Source organism: Electrona antarctica (assembly GCF_951216825.1).
Source record: "Electrona antarctica genome assembly, chromosome: 20".
Lineage (NCBI taxonomy): Eukaryota > Metazoa > Chordata > Actinopteri > Myctophiformes > Myctophidae > Electrona > Electrona antarctica.
This window is the reverse complement of record NC_136801.1, coordinates 17542939-17562938: the sequence shown is the minus strand read 5'-3', so window position 1 is coordinate 17562938 and position 20000 is coordinate 17542939. Positions and strand designations below refer to the sequence as shown.

The 20000-nt window shown below is 45.9% G+C and overlaps 1 protein-coding gene across 2 annotated transcripts in view; it reads left to right on the top strand.

Annotated features, from left to right (window-relative positions):
* The window catches only part of LOC306913465 (partitioning defective 3 homolog), a gene marked incomplete at its 3' end in the record, with an annotated part of 531789 nt that overhangs the window by 210221 nt on the left and 301568 nt on the right, over window positions 1–20000 (top strand). For both annotated transcript variants that reach the window (XM_079490132.1, XM_079490131.1), the window contains exons 4-5: window positions 7457–7698; window positions 11893–12030. In XM_079490132.1, the coding sequence (XP_079346258.1) occupies window positions 7457–7698; window positions 11893–12030 (380 nt within the window). The remainder of the gene's footprint in view (window positions 1–7456; window positions 7699–11892; window positions 12031–20000) is intronic.

Below are 20000 nucleotides of genomic sequence, written 5' to 3'. Positions count from 1 at the left end.
TCAGACACATACGCAATTCTCCATTCATTGTCAATGGGAATTTAATGTTTGTGTAAATGGAAAATCTACACTAATTGCTGCATATAGGAGGGGCTAGCGCCCCTAAAGGACCTTGAATATGCTGATGACACCACCCTGTTCAGCGAGACTGCCGATCAGCACAGTGATGCCCTCAGCGTGTTCGATGAGGAGACCAAAAAGCTCGGCCTGAAGATAAGCTGGTCCAAGACCGATCTTATGCATGTAGGCGATGTACCAGACCCACCACCCTTCATATTTGATGGTACCCCTGTCCACTTTGTCTCCACCTTCAAATATCTTGGCTCGACAGTGTCGAACATCGGTGACCTCCAAACAGAGGTCGACCGTCATCGTGCCCTAGCAGTCTCCGCCATGCAGTCCCTGTGGAGGCCGCTGTGGCGACACCGGCACATATCCAGGGAGACAAAGTCTACAATGCCTCTGTCATCTCTGTGCTCCTGTACGGCTCGGAAACATGGCCGCTGAACAACACCCTGGCGGCCATGCAGACTCGCCGGCTTTGACTCCAGAGCCATCAGGAGGATCGAAGGCATCTCGTGGAGCCAGCATGTAACAAACTAGACTTTAAGAGAACTAACCCAACAGCCCCCAGCATCCCGCCTTGCAGCAATGCGGTGAGTGCGTTGGTATGGCCACGCCATCCGCCTGCCAGAGGAACATCCAACACACACCATCCTGGCCTTCAATCCCCAGCAAGCCGATAAGAGACGACCAAGAAGCGCCCCCTACCTGCACCCGCTGGCTGGATGTAATAGGCCAGGACCTTAGAGCATGTAACATGACTTTGGCACAAGCTCAACACCTTGCCCACGACAGACCCAGATGGAGAGACCTGGTTGGCTATGGTTGGCTATAAGCGCCCTGAAGTGCAAGTGGACTTTAAGTAAGTAAGCGCTCCTCAAAATGGGAAAAAAAACATGTACAGTATGGGAAAAGAAGTGGCTGGGGACTCTTGACTTGTTTGTTTTTTTGTTGTTGTTTTTTACAGGGGCCAGTTTCGAATTTCAAATGGTGTCAACGGTCAACGGTCAATGGCTCTCAAAATAAGATGCTTTTAGGTTCACATACATTATGGCCTGTGCGGGAACGGAGCCAGCCAAGTAGATAGCACCAGATGGCGGAGAATGTGTTAAGGTTTCACGATCAGTCCGGTGGTGTCTGAGATGAGCTGTTCAGAGATGGACAGACAGACGCAACCGCATGGCTTCTGAGTGGATCTCTGCCGTCATGGTGATGATGTCATAATGATGATGTCATAGTGATGATGTCATAGTGTAGGAACTGGCAAAAAAAATGGACGGCCTGCGCAAATCTGCATTTGCAAGCTTGCACAGTTGCACTGCAACAGTTTATGTTGTGTGTGATGTCAGACCTCCTGGTCAGCCTACATAACATTTTGTTATGTACAGTTGTCTTTAGACTTTCACTTCATCTCAGTGCGAAGTGTGTTTTGTCCTGAAAGGGTTCCTTGAGACACAGCCCAAGTGAGTGAAGAGGGATAGAGTGCAATAGTATAAAGACTATTGTCAAACCCCAAACTAGGAACCTACAACTCTCCTTCTCATAAGTCCATTTATAGCTGCATTTCATGATGGAAGGAAGGAGTGAGTCCCAATACTCCCAGACTCTGGTCTCCTTTTTTGAGTGTCCATATGCCTGTGACTCCACCTTCCTCCATGAACCCATGAAGAGTAGCCACAACGACATCTACTGCCAAACACGGATGAATGAACAGATCCCTTCAGCAGCCTGTCGGCAAATAAACTGGTCTGTAACCAGCCAGAAACAAAGAGACACAGATGAACCAAAATCTAACAGTCATCAACAGTTTACCAAGAATGTAGCTCTGGCGGGAGAAGTAAAGACACCGAGTTACACAGGAAAGAAAAGCCACATCTGCAAACACTGTCACAAGAGTTTCAGTCGTTTAGGTTCCTTGGTGAGACACCAGCCTATCCACACTGGAGAAAAACCTTACCACTGTAAAGACTGTGACAAGAGTTTCACTCAGTCACGTTATCTGCAGGCACACCAGCGTATCCACACTGGAGAAAAACCTCACCACTGTAAACAATGTGACAAGAGTTTCACTCAGTCAAGTCATCTACAGCAACACCAGCGTATCCACACTAGAGAAAAACCATACCACTGTAAACACTGGTACAAGAGTTTCAGTCGTTTAGGTTCCTTGGTGAGACACCAGCCTATCCACACTGGAGAAAAACCTTACCACTGTAAAGACTGTGACAAGAGTTTCACTCAGTCAAGTGTTCTGCAGGCACACCAGCGTAGCCACACTGGAGAAAAACCTTACCACTGTAAACACTGTGACAAGAGTTTCACTCAGTCAAGTCATCTGCAGGCACACCAGTGTATCCACACTGGAGAAAAACCATACCACTGTAAACACTGTGACAATAGTTTCAGTCGTTTAGGTTCCTTGGTGAGACACCAGCCTATCCACACTGGATACAAACCTTACCACTGTAAAGACTGACAAGAGTTTCACTCAGTCAAGTTATCTGCAGGCACACCAGCTTATCCACACTGAAGAAAAACCATAGCACTGTAAACACTGTGACAAGAGTTTCACTGACTCAGGTTATCTGAAGAAACATCAGCGTATCCACACTGGAGAAAAACCTTACTACTGTAAACGCTGTGACAAGAGTTTCACTCACTCAGTCAAGTCATCTGCAGTCACACCAGCGTATCCACACTGGAGAAAAACCTTACTACTGTAAACACTGTGACAATAGTGTGTGATTTTTTTTTATAGCCAATGATAAAATCTAAAATGACACGGATGCTTACCTGGTTTAAGGAGTAGTTCACTCAAAACATGTCTTATTTTCTAGCATTTCACACCTGTGAAATGATATCTATCATTTCGGGAAAACTATGCCGAAGCAAATGGGCGTGGCCTATATGGGGAGATGCGTTATGACCCAAGGACATTTTGATTGTAGAACCTACGGTTCCAGAGTTATAAGGCAAAATGTGAAGTGGGCTGTTATATAGCGCCACCATGAGGCCGACGGATTTAATTATTCATTACATTAATTTTAATGATTATTTTGAACCTCCCCTCCAAGTGTTTTAACTGTAGCTCTGACGGTTTCTGAGGGAAAAATACTTGATGTGAGTTTTTGCATTTACCCATGTAAGTCGATGGGAAATTTTAATGCACTACAACATTTATTATTAATCAATAATTTGTTCATTTGAAAAAAGGGCTTCGTTTAAGACCTCCGTAATATTATGGTCATGCCTGTGTGAAAAGTGGGAGCGATTGGTGCAGCCAGTGAGGAGCTACGACAGTGTTTCAGACATACAGACAGACAGACAGACAGACAGACATTTTTTTGTGTTTTTGTCTTTTTCTTTGCACTATAGATGTTTGTTTATGTCCTGGGTATGTAAGACTGAGAATGCTCTGAGCAAAATAATTTTCATTGTATTTATACTCTGTATCTATACTATACATATGACAAATACACCTGAACCTGAACCTGAACCTGAGTGAATTATATAGTATGATGATGATAAGACTGACAAAAACAAAATCTTCATGAATTCACAGCTTCATAGTATAATTGATAGAAAAAAAGTAATTGTTGGAGGTGTAATACTCCTTTTTGCCGCCTCCTTTCTGTCTATCTCTCCCTCCCTCTCTGCCTCTCTCTCTCTCTGCCTCTCTCTCTCTCTCTCGCTCTCTCTCTCTCTCTCTCTCTGTGATGTCAGAGGTTTGGGATTCGTGCAAGGATGTGCCTGCTCCATGTGTCGCAGCTGGAACTAATCTCGTAGCATTAGGACAGATGCGTAGTGTCACTGCTGCAGAGCTCGTCCATTGGCAACAGGCCGGGCTTCTCAGAACCGTTGACTAAGGTCTTCCTTGTCATCATGTTTAAATCTAATATATTATATTATAGTGGCTCATACAACCCCCCACTCCTGACAAAGACAAACGGTGAAATAAACACAGTCAGACATACATTAGGACATATGCTGTTTTGATGTGCTCCTGTGGGCCTCCTGAACATTGTATGGTGTTTTGATGTGCTCCTGTGGGCCTCCTGAACATTCAAACACAGTCAGACATACATTAGGACATATGGTGTTTTGATTTGCTCCTGTGTGCCTCCTGAACATTCAAACAGTCAGACATACATTAGGACATATGGTGTTTTGATGTGCTCCTGTGTGCCTCCTGAACATTGTATGGTGTTTTGATGTGCTCCTGTGTGCCTCCTGAACATTCAAACACAGTCAGACATACATTAGGACATATGGTGTTTTGATGTGCTCCTGTGGGCCTCCTGAACATTCAAACAGATTTCAAACGGCAAGGGAGTTGCAAGCTGCCAGCGTGTGTCTCTTTGTACAATGTACATGTTAGTGTGCATGCGTAAAGGTGCACGTTTGTACAACACGCATGTGTAACTCTGCATGCGTTTGTATACAGGTACACCTACTGTACCGTAGGTGAGTGTATGTGTGAGCCTGTCTTCCATGCATGCACTTATGTGAGCCAAAGTTGCATTTGACAGCCAGCTGCCTGCGAGCTGAAAACGTTGCAGTTCAAACTTCAAAGTTGCGTGCCTAACCATCAACGTTTGTGTACATGTGTGTCCCCTTGGAGCAGTGTTGATTTCGTCGACTAAAACTAAGACGAAAAATGTTCGTCGACTACCTTTTTCCACTGACGAAAACTAAATATAAACTAAGCTGTGATGACTAAAACTATGACAAAATATATCGAAGATTTCGTCAAAGAAAAACTAGACTAAAATGTTAGGAAGGGACTAGTGGACAAGAGATCCAGTATAAGTAATTTTACACTTGGTTGCATGCTGAAAATAGCCGATCAACACGTTGCGCTGCGATGCGTTGTGAGCTTGCAGATCGGCTATTTTCAGCAAGTGTAAAATCAAGTCATTACGACGGCATCAAGGCCCGACAAAATACATTCTAGTCGACTAAATTAACTGTAGATTTAGTCGACTAAAACTAGACTAACACTAAGACATTCCAGGTGACTAAAACTAAATGAAAACTATGCAAGAGACTATGACTAAAACTAAAATCAAAATTTGCTGCCAAAAACAACACTGCCTCGGAGCACAATAAACAGGTGATCAGTAGTTCCGGCATACCTGTCGTTCACCCCTGCCTCTCTCCCTACCTCCCTCCCTCCTGCGGGATTCCAGAGCTTTCACTGTGCCTGATCGCGTCAGAGGGAAAAAAATGCATCCGGAGAGAAAAATCCATACAGAAATACAATCAGTAAGAGGTCCTCCGAGCCGGTGTCCCCACCCCGCCATCCTCACCATCACATCTAATTAACATTAGAGAGGGAGGGAGAGAGAGAGAGAGAGAGGGACAATAATAATCATCTTTGCCTGCAAAGTCCATTATGCAGTCCTGTTCACTGTATATGTCATCTGCCTAATGCGAGTCTGGCTGTGGCGTGGCTGTTTGTACAGTATACCTCTGCTCTCTATCTCTGCTTGTCTCTCACTCTCACTCTGTCTCTCTCTGTCTCTCTCTGCACGCACGCACGCACGCAGGCACGCACGCACGCACGCACGCACCGAGCACGCGCGCACGCACGCACGCTGTCCTTTCACTGTCTCTCTGCGTGTCTGTCTCTTCCTCTGTGTTCTATCGTCAGACTCATCACAGTGTCCCTCTCCATGTCTCTGTCTACATTATACAGTATGGTTGTGGGCGTCTTCTCTCATGTCTGCTGGTAATCACTGAGGATAATCCCGCCGGGCCTTGAGCGGGTTTTTTTTTTTAAATGTATAATTACACCCAGGCATGAGGTCAACATCATTAGAGTCCTGAACTACACGTGAACCGCCCGTTACCGGGAGGGGTCAGAGCGCATTAAAAGCCATTACTGAAGCTAATTCATGAAGGACAGCACAGCTGACTGGTTATGTATCCCCCCCCCCCCCCCCCCCCCCCATTCTGACATTCTGACATTGTTGCCATGTGTACGTTGAGAGTATTTTGGGAGCATTTATTTAGGTCTACTTAATCCCCTTAGAGATGGAAGCGGTCGCCGGTCAATACAAGGCCGCCGGGCAGGCTCCCACTTCCTGTCATAATATTAAACCTTCCAGCTCCTTTTGAGGGTCAACCAGTCGATCACAATGTCCTATAGCTTCTAATCTGACTCAGGGCCTGTGTTGGCACGTAAAACACATCCTTCCACTCTCGCTCTCTCCACTAATGCCAGTCCATTTAATCAGAAGTGCCTTGAAAATAGCGGTGGGCAAGTACATTTACTCAAGTACTGTACGTTTATCAGTACTTTTACTTCAACTCCACTCCATCTAAGAGGCAAATATTGTACTTCCACTACAATTACTGGTATATTAAAGTTTAGTTACTAGTTACTTTGTAGATTTTTTGAAAACACACCACACACCACTTCAGCCCTGTATTTGAAAATGGCCCATCTACGAGCTCACAATGTCTGAGCAACACATTTCGAGCTTGTAGATTTTCAAAATATGTTTTATACATTTTGAAATGGGACATTCTGCACAATGAGTACTTTTTCTTTTGGTACTTTAAGTATATCGTTTATATATCACATTGTTTGTATATCACAGACGCACACACCCGCATGCACACGAACACAGACGCACACACCCGCATGCACACGAACACAGACGCACAGCGAGTTCCCACTCTACAGTATTATTCTTCTCGGGGGCACAGCAGGAGTCAGTCAGCCAAGTCAAACCTCTCTCGCAGCTGAGTTCTAGAATGTTTCATTGGTGCTCCAAGGGCCTCTAAAGGGAAACAAAAGTACTTATCATTACCACTTCCCATGTCGCCGCAGCTGACACGCCAGGAACGACAGAGGGGGAGGCCCCGTGGCGGGGGTTTCATGGCCACCTGACAGGAGACAGAGGGGGAGGCCCCGTGGCGGGGGTTTCATGGCCACCTGACAGGATTGCGGGGGAAAATTACCCAGCGGTTTGCGCCAAAGATAGCCGCGCTAGCTGTTGGACTCGTCGAAGTGTAAATTGATCTGCCTGATAGGTGTTAAAGTGGTGTGATGTTTATTTGACATGTCATAACCTAATGTCTCTTGCCTCTATTTTTCCCCTGTCCTCCACACCTTTCTCTTTCTCTACATCGTCTGTCACTGCTCTCATCCTCTCCTCTTCAATCCTCTCAATCTTCGCATATGCGTTGCGTCGTGAGCTTGTATAGATCAGCTTGTTTGGCACTCGTCTAATTCAGCATTACGGCGTCATCAAGACCTGGCAATATAAACTTTACTCGACTAAATCAAGTGTAGTTTAGTCTAACTAAAACTACACTTAAAAGTAAAACATTTCAGATGAATAAAATATGACTAAAACTAAAATATGACATCCTCTTTCCGCAGACATGCCTCTCCACGTGCGGCGCAGCAGTGACCCGTCGCTGGTGGGCCTCGCCCCGGGGGCAGAGCTCCAGACCGGGGCGGAGGAACCGTCTAGGAAGAACCCCACGCGCTGGTCTACCACGGCGGGCTGCCACAATGCCAGAACGCCAGCACGCCACAACGGCCAGAACGGCCAGAACGGCCAGAACGCCATCGCCATCGCCACCGACACCGACACCGACACGGGTAGTCTGGAGAGTAAGGTAATACATGGATACCCCAGTATCGGTACTATACACTGTCATAATGTTATTACTTTATACTAGACCTGTGCCGTAGTCTGAGAACACACCTCTTCAGACTCCACTTTAGCCCGGGGCGACGGTGGCTCAGGGGTAGAGAGGCTGGATGGTAACCGTAAGGTTGCCAGTTCGAACCCGGGCTCCCCCAGAGTCACTGTCGAAGTGTCCTTGAGCAAGACACTGAACCCCTAATTGCTCCCGATGTGCTAGTTGGTGCCTTGCATGGTTTCCGCTGCCATCGGTGTATGAATGTGTGTGTGAATGGGTGAATGTAATGCACAATCTCTGTAAAGCACCTTGGATAAAGGCGCTATATAAATGCACCATTTACCATTTACCCGTAGCACTTGACCTAACCTTGACGACCATGCAAGGTCTTATGCAAAGGTTAAAATTACATTTAGATAGCTGCTATTTAGACATAGATGCTAGGCTCACTGTTTACAATGGTATCCTATAGTTTATATAGTTTAAATGTACAGATTATTTTTGATAGTATATTATTGATTAGACAGATGCTAGGTTATTGGTTTTACCTCTACCTGTGATTTACCTGTGATTACTAAGGCACTACGCTGTCTCTCCACATTTAATATATGTGTTTACCTTGCTTATTAAGTTGCTCTGGATAAAGAGCATATATGCTAAATTCTTCTAATTGGCATCAACGTTTCTTGTGTCTTATCTGGACATTGTGAAAGTTTATACTTTGTAAGTTAAGTCGATTTAGTTCCTTCTCTCTCTGTAGAAGTATCAGAGCTACCTTGTAGGGAGTCCAAAACCCCCCAGTCTTGTATTGTATTGCCTGCCATATCACTTTGACTACAGTTCTCCTCTATACAGCTCGGAATCAAAGCAAAAATATCCTGGATATGAAGAATGCGCTACAGACATAATCAGAAACTACATACTTCTTTTGTTCCACAAAAAAAAGGAGGCAGAGTGGGAGACGGAGAGGAAAACACATGGTCTTTGTTCTAAATTCAATTTGCAGTGGCTGTCTGAGCGAGCTGGTGATGAAGACAAAAAAATAAAGAAAGAAAGTCTATCTTAAGTACATCCTCCCTGCAGCTTCCCAAAGAGAAGGGAAGCCAATTAACTTCTCAAAATGGCCGCCCCCGTGTGGCGCTGACAGAGCCTTGGTGGTTTTGCAGGAAGGTAGATATTGCAAATGAGATGGGGGTTGAGGGGGCAGAGGAAGTAAAAATAAATAAATGGGGGAATGATTGAGTGCTCGGAATGTGACACGGCAACCCTCCGTGTGATTAGCGTTGCCTCCGTGCCTCCACGCCTCATATTGATAATCCTATTTAAAAACACTCTTGTTGCCTCAATAATGTAACAGCAAACCCCCGCGAGAGGAGGCCGGCCAAAAGGAATGAAGCACTTATTAGAGACTATTTGTTTTTGTGAAATGGCACACCTTCCAGGGGTCCAACCTCAACCCGGACTCCCAGAAATGTCGGAAATGGGTTGTTTAACGGTTAAACAACCCATTTCCGACGTTAATTTGGTTAAACTTTAACCGAATTAAAACTATAGCGTCATGGCAAACATTAGGCGAAAGTAGCCAATCTACAAGTGCATTTTGTGCTGTAGATCAGCTATTTGCAGTGTAGAGATTTGGAGTAGAGGGGGAAATAGAGCTATATATATATATGTATAATAGGGTATAAGTCATCAGTCTTCAACAGGAGGACCCCCTAGGGTACCATAGTGCGTCACAGCACGGCATGTTGTACACTTATAGATTGTCTATTTTCGGCAAAGATGTTTTGTGTAAAGAGAAAAGAGCACAGAGCCAAAGGTGAAGTTTACTAAGTATTGAGGGTTTAAGTGTTCAGTATATTAACACAATCAGTGCCGGGATTCCTTCAAAATAGAAGCTCTGGGATGCTGGAAAGACATGGCCACTTTGACTCTGAACCCCCCCCTCCCTCCTCCCGGAAACAATCCGGGAAAAAAACGGAGAAATATGTTGCTAGCTTACCTTGCTCTCGTGTTCATTCATACGATTTCGTTCATATTTTGAATGAGAAGCTACGTATCTATGAAATAGATTAAAAAGTGTAATCAGCAACACAATGTTATTACAATAGGCCTATGTAGTGGTGGTGGTGGAGGGGGGGGGGGGGGGGGGTTGCCTGCTTCATCACTCTAAGGGGTGTCTGGCCTGCAAAACGTTCCTGTGATTCAATCCCAAGACTGTTGGAGGTCATGTACGATTGTACGTACAGTACTGTATGTGCTTCTGAGGCTGTCAGGATGCTGATTGTTCTTCAAAGGCGAGAAAGAGACACACACTGAACATGTGGACCTGGGCTGTGGACCAGGAACATGAACTCCTTCAACAGGGAACATGTCTAGTTGTTGGCCTATAGTAGTCCTAGTCTAATTTTGTCCAACAAACAACAGATGCTTAATACATCACTCCGCGCCAGCCTGAAAACATTTTTCTTAGAGGAAATTTCACTGCAAAACCGCTCATCAATAACCGTGTCGGTTTAGCGCACATGTGGACGCAAGCCGTCGGTCTCAGACTGACTCCCGCCCCTGGTGTCTGAGACCATTTCCTCTTATGTAGCACAGCCCAGCCGACAGCGCTCTGTTCCGTTGTGTTCTTTCGGCCCCCTTTTTCCCGTCTCCTATACGGCTCCAATTACCGCCGAGTCCGGTCACGTTCGTTCTGCCAAAGCTCCGCAGCTGACACGCAGCCCTACACGAGAGCCCTCGCTCATCATCGTCCAACCTCGTATAAAGCCTGTGATCGACGTGTCCCCCCCCAACCGCCCCTTCCCCGCCCCACACACACACACACACACACACACACACACACACACACACACAAAAGACGACCTTACAATGACTCATATAGCGGCAGCAGCACCGCCTCGGACCGCGCTTAGTCAACCGTCAAATGCTTGATAACAATGTGGAGGTGAAACGTGCAGGTGTGGCTTTAACCACCGCTCTCAGACCTAGTAATATGAAGAAGAAGTTTGAGGAGACGTTGTTTTTCGCAGAGTGGTGGGAGAGAGTCAGTGGGTGTGGGCCGGTCCCACTAGGAGAGAGTCAGTGGGTGTGGGCCGGTCCCAGTGGGTCTGCCAGGGTCCTGTCCTGTCTGCAGTCCTTCCTAGGGCCCCAACACGCCACATTCTAGTTCACTGAAGACACATGGATTATTTTACACAGAGACCAGTGCTTGTTTGCTCAGTCTCTCGCATTCTCCATCTCCCCTCCCCTGTTTGCTCTTTCTTTCTTTCTTTCTTTCTTTCTTTCACTATGGTCTGTGTCTTTGCCTCTTAGTGGTTGTGCATGAGTACGAAAGATAGTTTCATGCAGTGTGTGTGTGTGTGTGTGTGTGTGTGTGTGTGTGTGTGTGTGTGTGTGTGTGGCGCTTGTGCGCACGCGTGCATGCTTGCATTAGATTAAAAGAAAGAATTAAAAAAAAACAAGTGGCGATGTAATTAATGTCGTCTCGAGGTCACCTCGGCAGGAATATTTTACACAAATGTTTTTCATGTAATGGAGGAGCCCGGCTGTGGCCCTCGCTTCTTATTAGCAGCCTGTAATATGGCTAGCTATTAGCTACATGAGATTAGAATGTGGGGTTAGGTAATGAAACTTCCACGGACAGTATCGCCATGGAATGTGTCCAAAATAAGCAAGTACACCCCCCCTGCACCCTCCCCCCTTGCCAATCATCCTGTGTGCTAACTGACACCACCAGCTATTACTCTGTCTGTCAAGTTATGGGACAGTTAACAGTTACAGTTAACCCTTTAAGACCCGGCTGAGGCAGATTACAAATGCCTTCCAAATCAGTACTTTCCATGCGTTTCAAGATTGTTTCCAAAAATGTTCAAAAACAGCAGATGTACAAGTTTGCAGCGTGGCACAAAGTCATGCGCTGTGAGCTTGTAGATCTTTTATTTTTCATGGTTAAAATCTAAAATGATCTACAAGCTTGCTATTTTCAAAATGTCTGCCTCTTCCTTAAATTATTTGGCAATTTGGCCATTGTTTGACCACTTTTGTATGCATTAATGGTCTTTTTATTTATTTATAACAAAAAAAGGGACCGAGAGCCACTGAAGTACAGTAAGGCATAGAGCGCTTTACAAAGTCCTAATGGTTGTTAAATGTTCCGTACAGGGGCGAGGAGGCAACGCCTACAGGAGTCTGCCTCGGGACGCTGCCGGCTGGGCCACGCAGTTCCAGAGAGAGACCACCCGCACCTCTCTGAGTGCCAACCACCCTATGGTGGACCGCTGGCTGGACCGGCAGGAACAGGTACCGTTACACCGAACACGAGAGCTTAATATTTCATCCCCGAGCCTGCCGGGACCCAACACCGTTTCCATGTGGATCCATTGATCCACATCACTTCCTGGTGTAGCTGTCAAAGACGGAGACAATAATGGCCATCACTTTCACACACAGACCAGGGTCTAGACTTACTCTTAGCCACAGAGAATTAAAACTCAAGCTGACATCAGATTTAATTCGCACATGCCACTCTTCCCCCCTCGCGGCGCCTAGCGTGACAGTGTCAGCCCGACGCCATCTGCTCCCCTGACATCACACCTCTGTGCTCCGCCAGCGCTGCCCCCATATTGTTTCCCACCTCCGATTGGCTCTACCTCCACTTCCTACGCAGGCTGTCTGTCAGCAGAGAAGGAAAATAACTGGTTTCCTAAGCAGTGGTTATAAATATAACCACTTTCCCAAGGTTAGATGCTGCATCTCAAGGGGTTATCCCTTTAATAAAATATATGAAATTGTCCGTGGCAAATTCAAGATTATTTTTTATACACAATTACGGGTTCTCCAGGTTTTCTTCAGAAGATGTACGCCACATTAGTCCTTACTAGTACTCCAACGTTTTATTTTCAAGGACCCCCATAGCTCTCCGAGTTACAGACCTGCAGGGTCATGTCTTTGTCTACTCATTTTGTATGTCCATGGCAAAGGGTTTCTCTACAACAGAGTGTTAACGCAGATTAATATAGCTTGTTTTCACCGGTGGGCGCGGTGGCTCAGGGGTAGAGTGGCTGGATGGTAACCGCAAGGTTGCCTGTTCGAACCCGGGCTCCCCCAGAGTTAGTGTCGAAGTGTCCTTGAGCAAGACACTGAACCCCAAATTGCTCCCGATGTGCAGGTTGGTGCCTTGCATGGTTTCTGCCACCATCGGTGTATGAATTTGTGTGAATGGGTGAATTGATGCACAATCTATGTAAAGCGCCTTGGATAAAGGCGCTATATAAATGCACCATTTACCATTTACCAAAAACGCTGTCTGGGAACACAAAAGCAGAGAAAAATGTTTTTTTTTTTTTTTTTTTTATCCTGTAATACTATACTAAACTGGCTTGGATTTGTTTTTATCACGTTTTTTTCCGTTTATCGTCTGATCTGAAGCTGTAGATGAACTCACAGGTTGCGGAAGAGTGCCCTCTATCGTGAACAATGAAAACACCAAATGACGTACAGGCATATAGGCCTACTGTACGTCAATGGCGGTTAAAATTGACAGAGGCTCACTGCAGATGGAACTCATACTGTAAATGACCCTCCAAGGTTGTCCGTGTGAGCTACAGTACTGTAGGTGTGACAAATTTCTCCCAAAATTCTCTCTTGTCTGTCTCCGCTCCGGTACCTTTTCTCTCCGTCTCCTCATTCTCTCTCACAGCAGGTTTACACTGGACGCACTGGACAGAGCGCATTTCACAAACACATACCCGCCTAAAGATACATTTTGAGGATTGGACTGTTGGAGCAACACACATCAACAAGGAGAACTGTGCTTCTGGTTGTGAACAGCCCAGTGTGCTATTCCAGCGAGAAATTCACTTCACAGCTATTAGCAAGCCGCTTCCATGTCCAGGGTGAACCCGCCACCATCCTCTCTCCCCCTGTCTCTCTCATGTTCTTTCTTTCTTTCTTTCTTTCTTTCTTTCTTTCTTTCTTTCTTTCTTTCTTTCTGGAATGACTGAAGAGAAAGACAGAAAATAAAGGAGCATATTAGAAAGAGAGCAAGAAAACAAGGCGAGCTGATGAGGATACAAGCCACAGTTTGGTGTAGAGAGGAAAAGGAGGAAAATTAAGCCAAAGGTCAAATGTACTAAGCACTGAGGGTTTAAGTGGCTAAATGTCTGAAATTAACACTGAAAGTCAATGAACCAATTATGAAATATACTGTACGTTTAATGTGCAAAACAATTATATACAATATGTAGTGGGTGGTCCCTGCTTCATCTCTTTCTCTCAGATAAGGGGTCCTTGGCCTGAAAAAAGAACGACCCCTGGTTTAAATAATCCATTTTCTCAATGCTGCTCCCTAATCGGCCTCGCCTGGAATCTCACCTGGATGTCACGTCACACTTCAGGGAGGCGTGTGTTTGGGTGGCCTGACACACACAGTCCAGGTGTAATGAGCAGCGTTGGGTGGCCTGACACACACAGTCCAGGTGTAATGAGCAGCGTTGGGTGGCCTGACACACACAGTCCAGGTGTAATGAGCAGTGTGTTTGGGTGGCCTGACACACACAGTCCAGGTGTAATGAGCAGTGTGTTTGGGTGGCCTGACACACACAGTCCAGGTGTAATGAGCAGCGTTGGGTGATGTCTTGCATCGTCGCCTCCACCAGCGTGTGTCAGCGTGTGGGTGAATGTAATGCACGCGGTAAAGAGCTTTGGATAAAGGCACTATATAAATGCACCGTTTTACACACACGCACACACACACACACACACACACACACACACACACACACACACACACACACACACACACACACAGTCACACACACGTCCTCTTATACAACCACATTAGTCAAGCGGAGGAGTCCTGGGCCAGTCCCGGCTATGAGGCGATGCATCATTGTTAGGGAGGCCATCTCGCATGGGGACGTTTATTGGTCTCCCCGGTGCTTTGGGGGGGCTTTTCTAGCTGACCCGTCTGAGGGCTGACCTGGCTAGACGCTCAGTTAGGATGCCGTCGCCAAACAGCTGACACGCTATCCAGTGGAATGACACGTCATTACGGCTCATTCTAAACCTACTGCCGGACTCTGTGTGTGTGTGTGTGTGTGTGTGTGTGTGTACCCATCACAGTATTGCTTAGGCCCAGAAAACGCTCAACCACCCCTGCACACGCGCACACTTTCAGTTCAACTATTCCAGACCCATTCTTTTTTTTCCTTTGCTTTCTCCTTTATTTTATATTTTTTATGGAGGGACAGACAGTAGGCTGACAGGAAATGGGTAGAGAGATGTGGGGAAGACATGCAGTAAAGGCCGTCTGGATCGGGAGTCGAACCCGCGGCACACTGCCAGACTGGATTACCAGCCAAGGTGCCTGGACCATCGAGCCATGGCCCAGGCCACTTTCAGTTCAACTATTCCAGACCCATTCTTCCCTCTTTCCTTAATTCTCTCCCATCATCCATATGGCCGTCTGCAAGAGGGCAGACAGACTGATACTATACTACAATATACATGTGATACACACACACACACACACACACACACACACACACACACACACACACACACACACACACACACACACACACACACACACACACACACACACACACACACACACACACACACACAGCGCACATGACGAAGACGTGCCTGCATGCACGACTAGTGCACGCACACACTTACTTAGTGCACTCTGGAAGAGATTCTCATTTAGCTTCAACTTTCAGCTCCCTATAATAATACCTTGAGATGATTCTCAAATCACAGATATTGGTAATTGCACATACAGTGCATCTTGCAGAAGAGGCACATATGTTGAGCATGAAGAATTCTCTCTCTTCTCTCTGTTTCTGTCTCTGTCTCTTTTATCATCACTCGATCTCTCTCTCTCATTACCCGTTTTCACTCTCTCTCTCTCTGACGTGATTCTTTGTGATAGTTGGGTGTCACAGCAAAGCAGCAAGGGTGCCATGTGAGATAAAAATATGTGGCGGGGTTAATTAAAAGGTATTGTGAACACTGTCAAAACACTGTAACAGAGATTGTGGTGCGTGCGTGCAAGTGTGCGTGCATGTGTGCGTGCATGTGTGCGTGCGTGTGTGTGCACGTGCGGAAGCACAGGTCCACACACATACTCTCCTTATATTGTCTCTGTCGCTTGCAAACCTAATGTCTGTATGTCCAAAACCGTTACTTCTCGGGATTCAAATAAAAAATGCTGAAGTAGCAGATCTACAAGCTCGAAACGCATCGCCTCACACTGCATTTTGAGTTTGCAGATCTGCTACTTTGGTTGCTTTTGTGTGACGCTGTAATGCATGATCAAGCAGGACATTGATTTAAGGACGGCAGTGGCGGCATTGGCTCAGGGGTAGAGTGACCGGATGGGAACCACAAGGCTCCCAGTTCAAACCCGGGCCCCCCCAGAGTTATTGTCGAAGTGTCCTTGAGCAAGACTCTGAACCCCTAATTGCTCCCGATGTGCAGATTGGTGCCTTGCATGGTTTCCTCTGGCATTTGTGTATGAATGTGTGAGTGTGAATGGGTGAATGTAATGCACAATCTCTGTAAAGCGCCTTGGATAAAGGCGCTAATATAAATGCACCATTCACCATTTACAGAAAAACACGGAAAGTAAAAATATGGAGATAAGAGTGTTCTGCCCGACAGCAACGATATTCATACTCGGTGCTACGCCGCTGTCATTGTCAGAGGTTGTCTGTCCCATTCTTTTAGAAGTTACACAATCACAGACTTGGCATGCTTAAACAGCTATGTCACGACCAGCACCCTCTGCTTAAAAGGCTTTCCCTTTTACCATTCATATTTAAGCAGGCCTTCGTTCCCCCTCCTGGGCTATGAATTAGAAATGTGAGGCTGGACCCGTCCTACACGGAATTACGCAACGACTTGCTCTGCTTACCAAGGAGGTTGGGGGAAGGGCAGCATTACCATTAAAAAGTACAATTCTTAGAGTCTGATGTCACAGCCGGAGAGTCTGCGTGTGTAAAAGTCATAGAAGTAATCAGTGGTACAAAGTCAGAGAGAATTCTCACTCTGCAGAAAAAGAAAAAAACTTCAGGATCTTGCATGCAAGGGTCTTAATCAATGCGCATTAGTTCATAGACATTTCAATATTTCACGTTGCAAGTCTTGAAATGGTGGGGGCTTTTCTTTCCTGGAATAAATGTCAAGTGTATGCAGCATGTGCCTTGAGAGTTGTAGAGTGTAGAGACAGAGAGTTTTGGTAAAGTAATGATTCCATGGCTTTCAGTTGATGCTTGCCACGTTCCGTGGTACATTCTCTCTATGCAGTAGCTTTTCCACAGCATCTATCCTGATTCCTGCCCCGTTGTCACCATATCTGCCGTGCCTATACCAACCTCTCCGTTTTAATCTATTCAAACCGGCAGATGTTGATCAAAATAACAATTCTTCTACATTCTGTAATTGTGTATAGTTTGTAAATTAACTGATGCAGATTTTTACCAATAATGTAACTTTTGAGAGCGTACAATGAAGCCAAATGGACTGTAAGGGTCCATTTGGTTACCAGCTCTACATCATTTAGCTGTATTTTATTTGAGGTTTTTCAGAAAACTGTTTCGGCCTGAGGTCTTAATGTGTTAATCAGACTGTTGAATAAACCCAATAGACTCCCAATGCCAAACGGCTCCATTCTCCCAGCCCGATCAGGAGATCGACCCTTGGCTTCCCCTCCACGGACTATATGGCATGGACATTAAAACAACGTGCTCTGTCAAGCCCAGGAAATGCCACGGGGCCGTCTGAGTTATTCTTTAAATAAACAGCTGCCATTAACGCCACCCCTGTTATCCCGGTGATGAATGCTAATGGGGCCTTCCCGCTCGGCCACACGCACGCATATACGTACGATCTGTGCACACACGCACGCAGCCACGCACGTGCAGAGTCACACTTGAATGTGGATGAGTGCCTCTCTCTCTCTCCCTGCTCCGCTGTAGGCCGATTATCCAGGCCGCTCTGACGAGGGACCGCGCTGCCCTCATTACGGGACCAAGAGCTGGGGCGGGGACTGACACCGGCTGTCAATCACACGCAGCTTTTAACCCAATGAAAGCGACCCGCGGGAGAGAAAAGCAAATGGCTTGTCTCTCCCGCGGGTCGCTTTCATTGGGTTAAAAGCTCGAACCACCAAATTCAACGGTTGAGATGCACATGGAGATGAGGCCGGCGGGTTTAGAGACTCGATTAGAGCGCACGGCCAGTGTTGTCAGGTTTTTATATAAGCAACCACATGTCTATGAAAACAAGCCCAAAAGATGCGGATATTAAGCACTTTAAACCTGTATGCATCTTTGTTGAAAATAGCAGATCTACAAGCAGGCAGGCAGGCAGGCAGGAGACAAGGGGGAGCTTGAAACACCTTTCATATGATCAGGGCTAAAATTCAACTACCGCATCTCTTCACAGGCTTTTGTTGTTTTAAAATGAGACATGTCATTTGCATAGAAAGTGCCCGGGCTGGCTGACTAGCCAGTCTGTTTGAGTTTCACGTCGCCGGGTGCGAATACAAAATTCATTGAGCAAAACAAAAATCCATCCATCTCACTTCCCCCGGATCAGATCATAGAGCCTTCGACTAAATGAACCGACGCTGGCTTTTCTCTCAATTTAATTCTCCAGACACAAAGAGAAAATGTTATCTTTCCCCGCTCAGGTACTTAAAGTTCACGCAGAGTTGAGGAAAGTTACATCTCGGTGAAGAAGTAAAAGTTTTAATGCGATCTTTCTTTCTTTTCTTCTTCTTCCTCCTCCTCCTCCTCCCATGTTGTCTTTTGATGATGAACACAATATTACACCAAACCATCGCTCTTTTAAGGAGTATATAAGATACGTATAGCTATTCTTTCTGTGGTGGGAACCATGGGATACACAGTTTTTAGTGGGAGCCGTAGAATTAAGCCGTTGTGAAGTTTGTCTGGGCTCTGGGCCGGAGTTGCTGGTGAGCCCACTCAGACTGCAGGCCCTGGGGCGAGCTGCGGGCTATGTTAGAGCGGCCAAGCATGGAGAGACAACACATCATCAGTCTATCTCTCTCTGTCTCTCTCTCCCTCTATCCCTCGGTGTCATTCTCTCTTTGAATGGTCGGTAACAAAGTAGTCTAACAACAGGCAGTTGCCATGTCTGCTTATTATAAGCAGGGCTTGGGCTTGTTTCTCTGTAAATTCGCTTGGAAGTATTTGGGTGGTTGCAGGTTTCTTTGGGGTTGTTTTCCTTAAAGTTTAGTTGCTTATTGGGCATGCTGTGAACATTTTCATGTCAAGGATGACCTCCTATTGAAAATGTAATCTTTTACTGCCACCCGCGATTCAGTCTAACATCCCTCATTGCCGTCCGTAGAAAAGGTGTCTTTTAGTTTTGAAAACGCCGAAATTCACCCCGGCTGAACTGGAAGTAAAAATCTTCGTTCATAACTAATATGGCGAGCGTCACTTAAAAAGTCATCAGAAGCGTTAATATTGTAACCGTGAGGTAGCGCAGATATTTTTTTTAACCCCCTTATGGCCAGTGACGTATTATGTGTATTGATATCAATAAATCCCTCATGGCCACTGACGCTATTGACGTAATCGTTTAATCCCCTGTAATCGGGAGCTTAATATAACAAAATGTAGCAACTTTTAGCTTGTTTGGCTAACGGCCGATGTAATCTACCTAAAACCGGTCGAAATCCGCGCATGTACGGTCGATCACGCACGCGTGTGATCGCGCATGCATCGCTGCGTAAAATGCAATATTTTGGGCTTGATTAGAGCTTAATTTGACTTAGTTATTAAAATAAACAATGATCGCTTAGCATTCCGGACATCTGATAGTGTTGCACCAGTCCAAACTAGTCCTGGACGTTGTGATTCCTTAAACCGGAAGTGACATCGCCAGATTCGCTCTATTTGACGTTACCGCCACCAGGACTGGGTATAATACTATAGGATTGCTGTGTGAGAATGAGATGCAGTGTGTATATCACGGCTTTTTCTATTGGCATTAAAATGACAAATTAAACATATGAATAGTGCAGGCAGAAGGCACATTCCACTGTTTAATTAGGCTGGCCATAAGCCAGTTAATGACATCAAGTTTGTGATGGTTGGGTGTCATGCAGTTCATCAATGTAAGCAAAGCAAAGCAAAGTTCTTTGTTTACCCAGGGTGAATGGACTAAGCTCAAGATGCTTGTTTACAGCCAGACCCTGCTCATAGAACATTTCATGGTAGGGGTTCAATGCC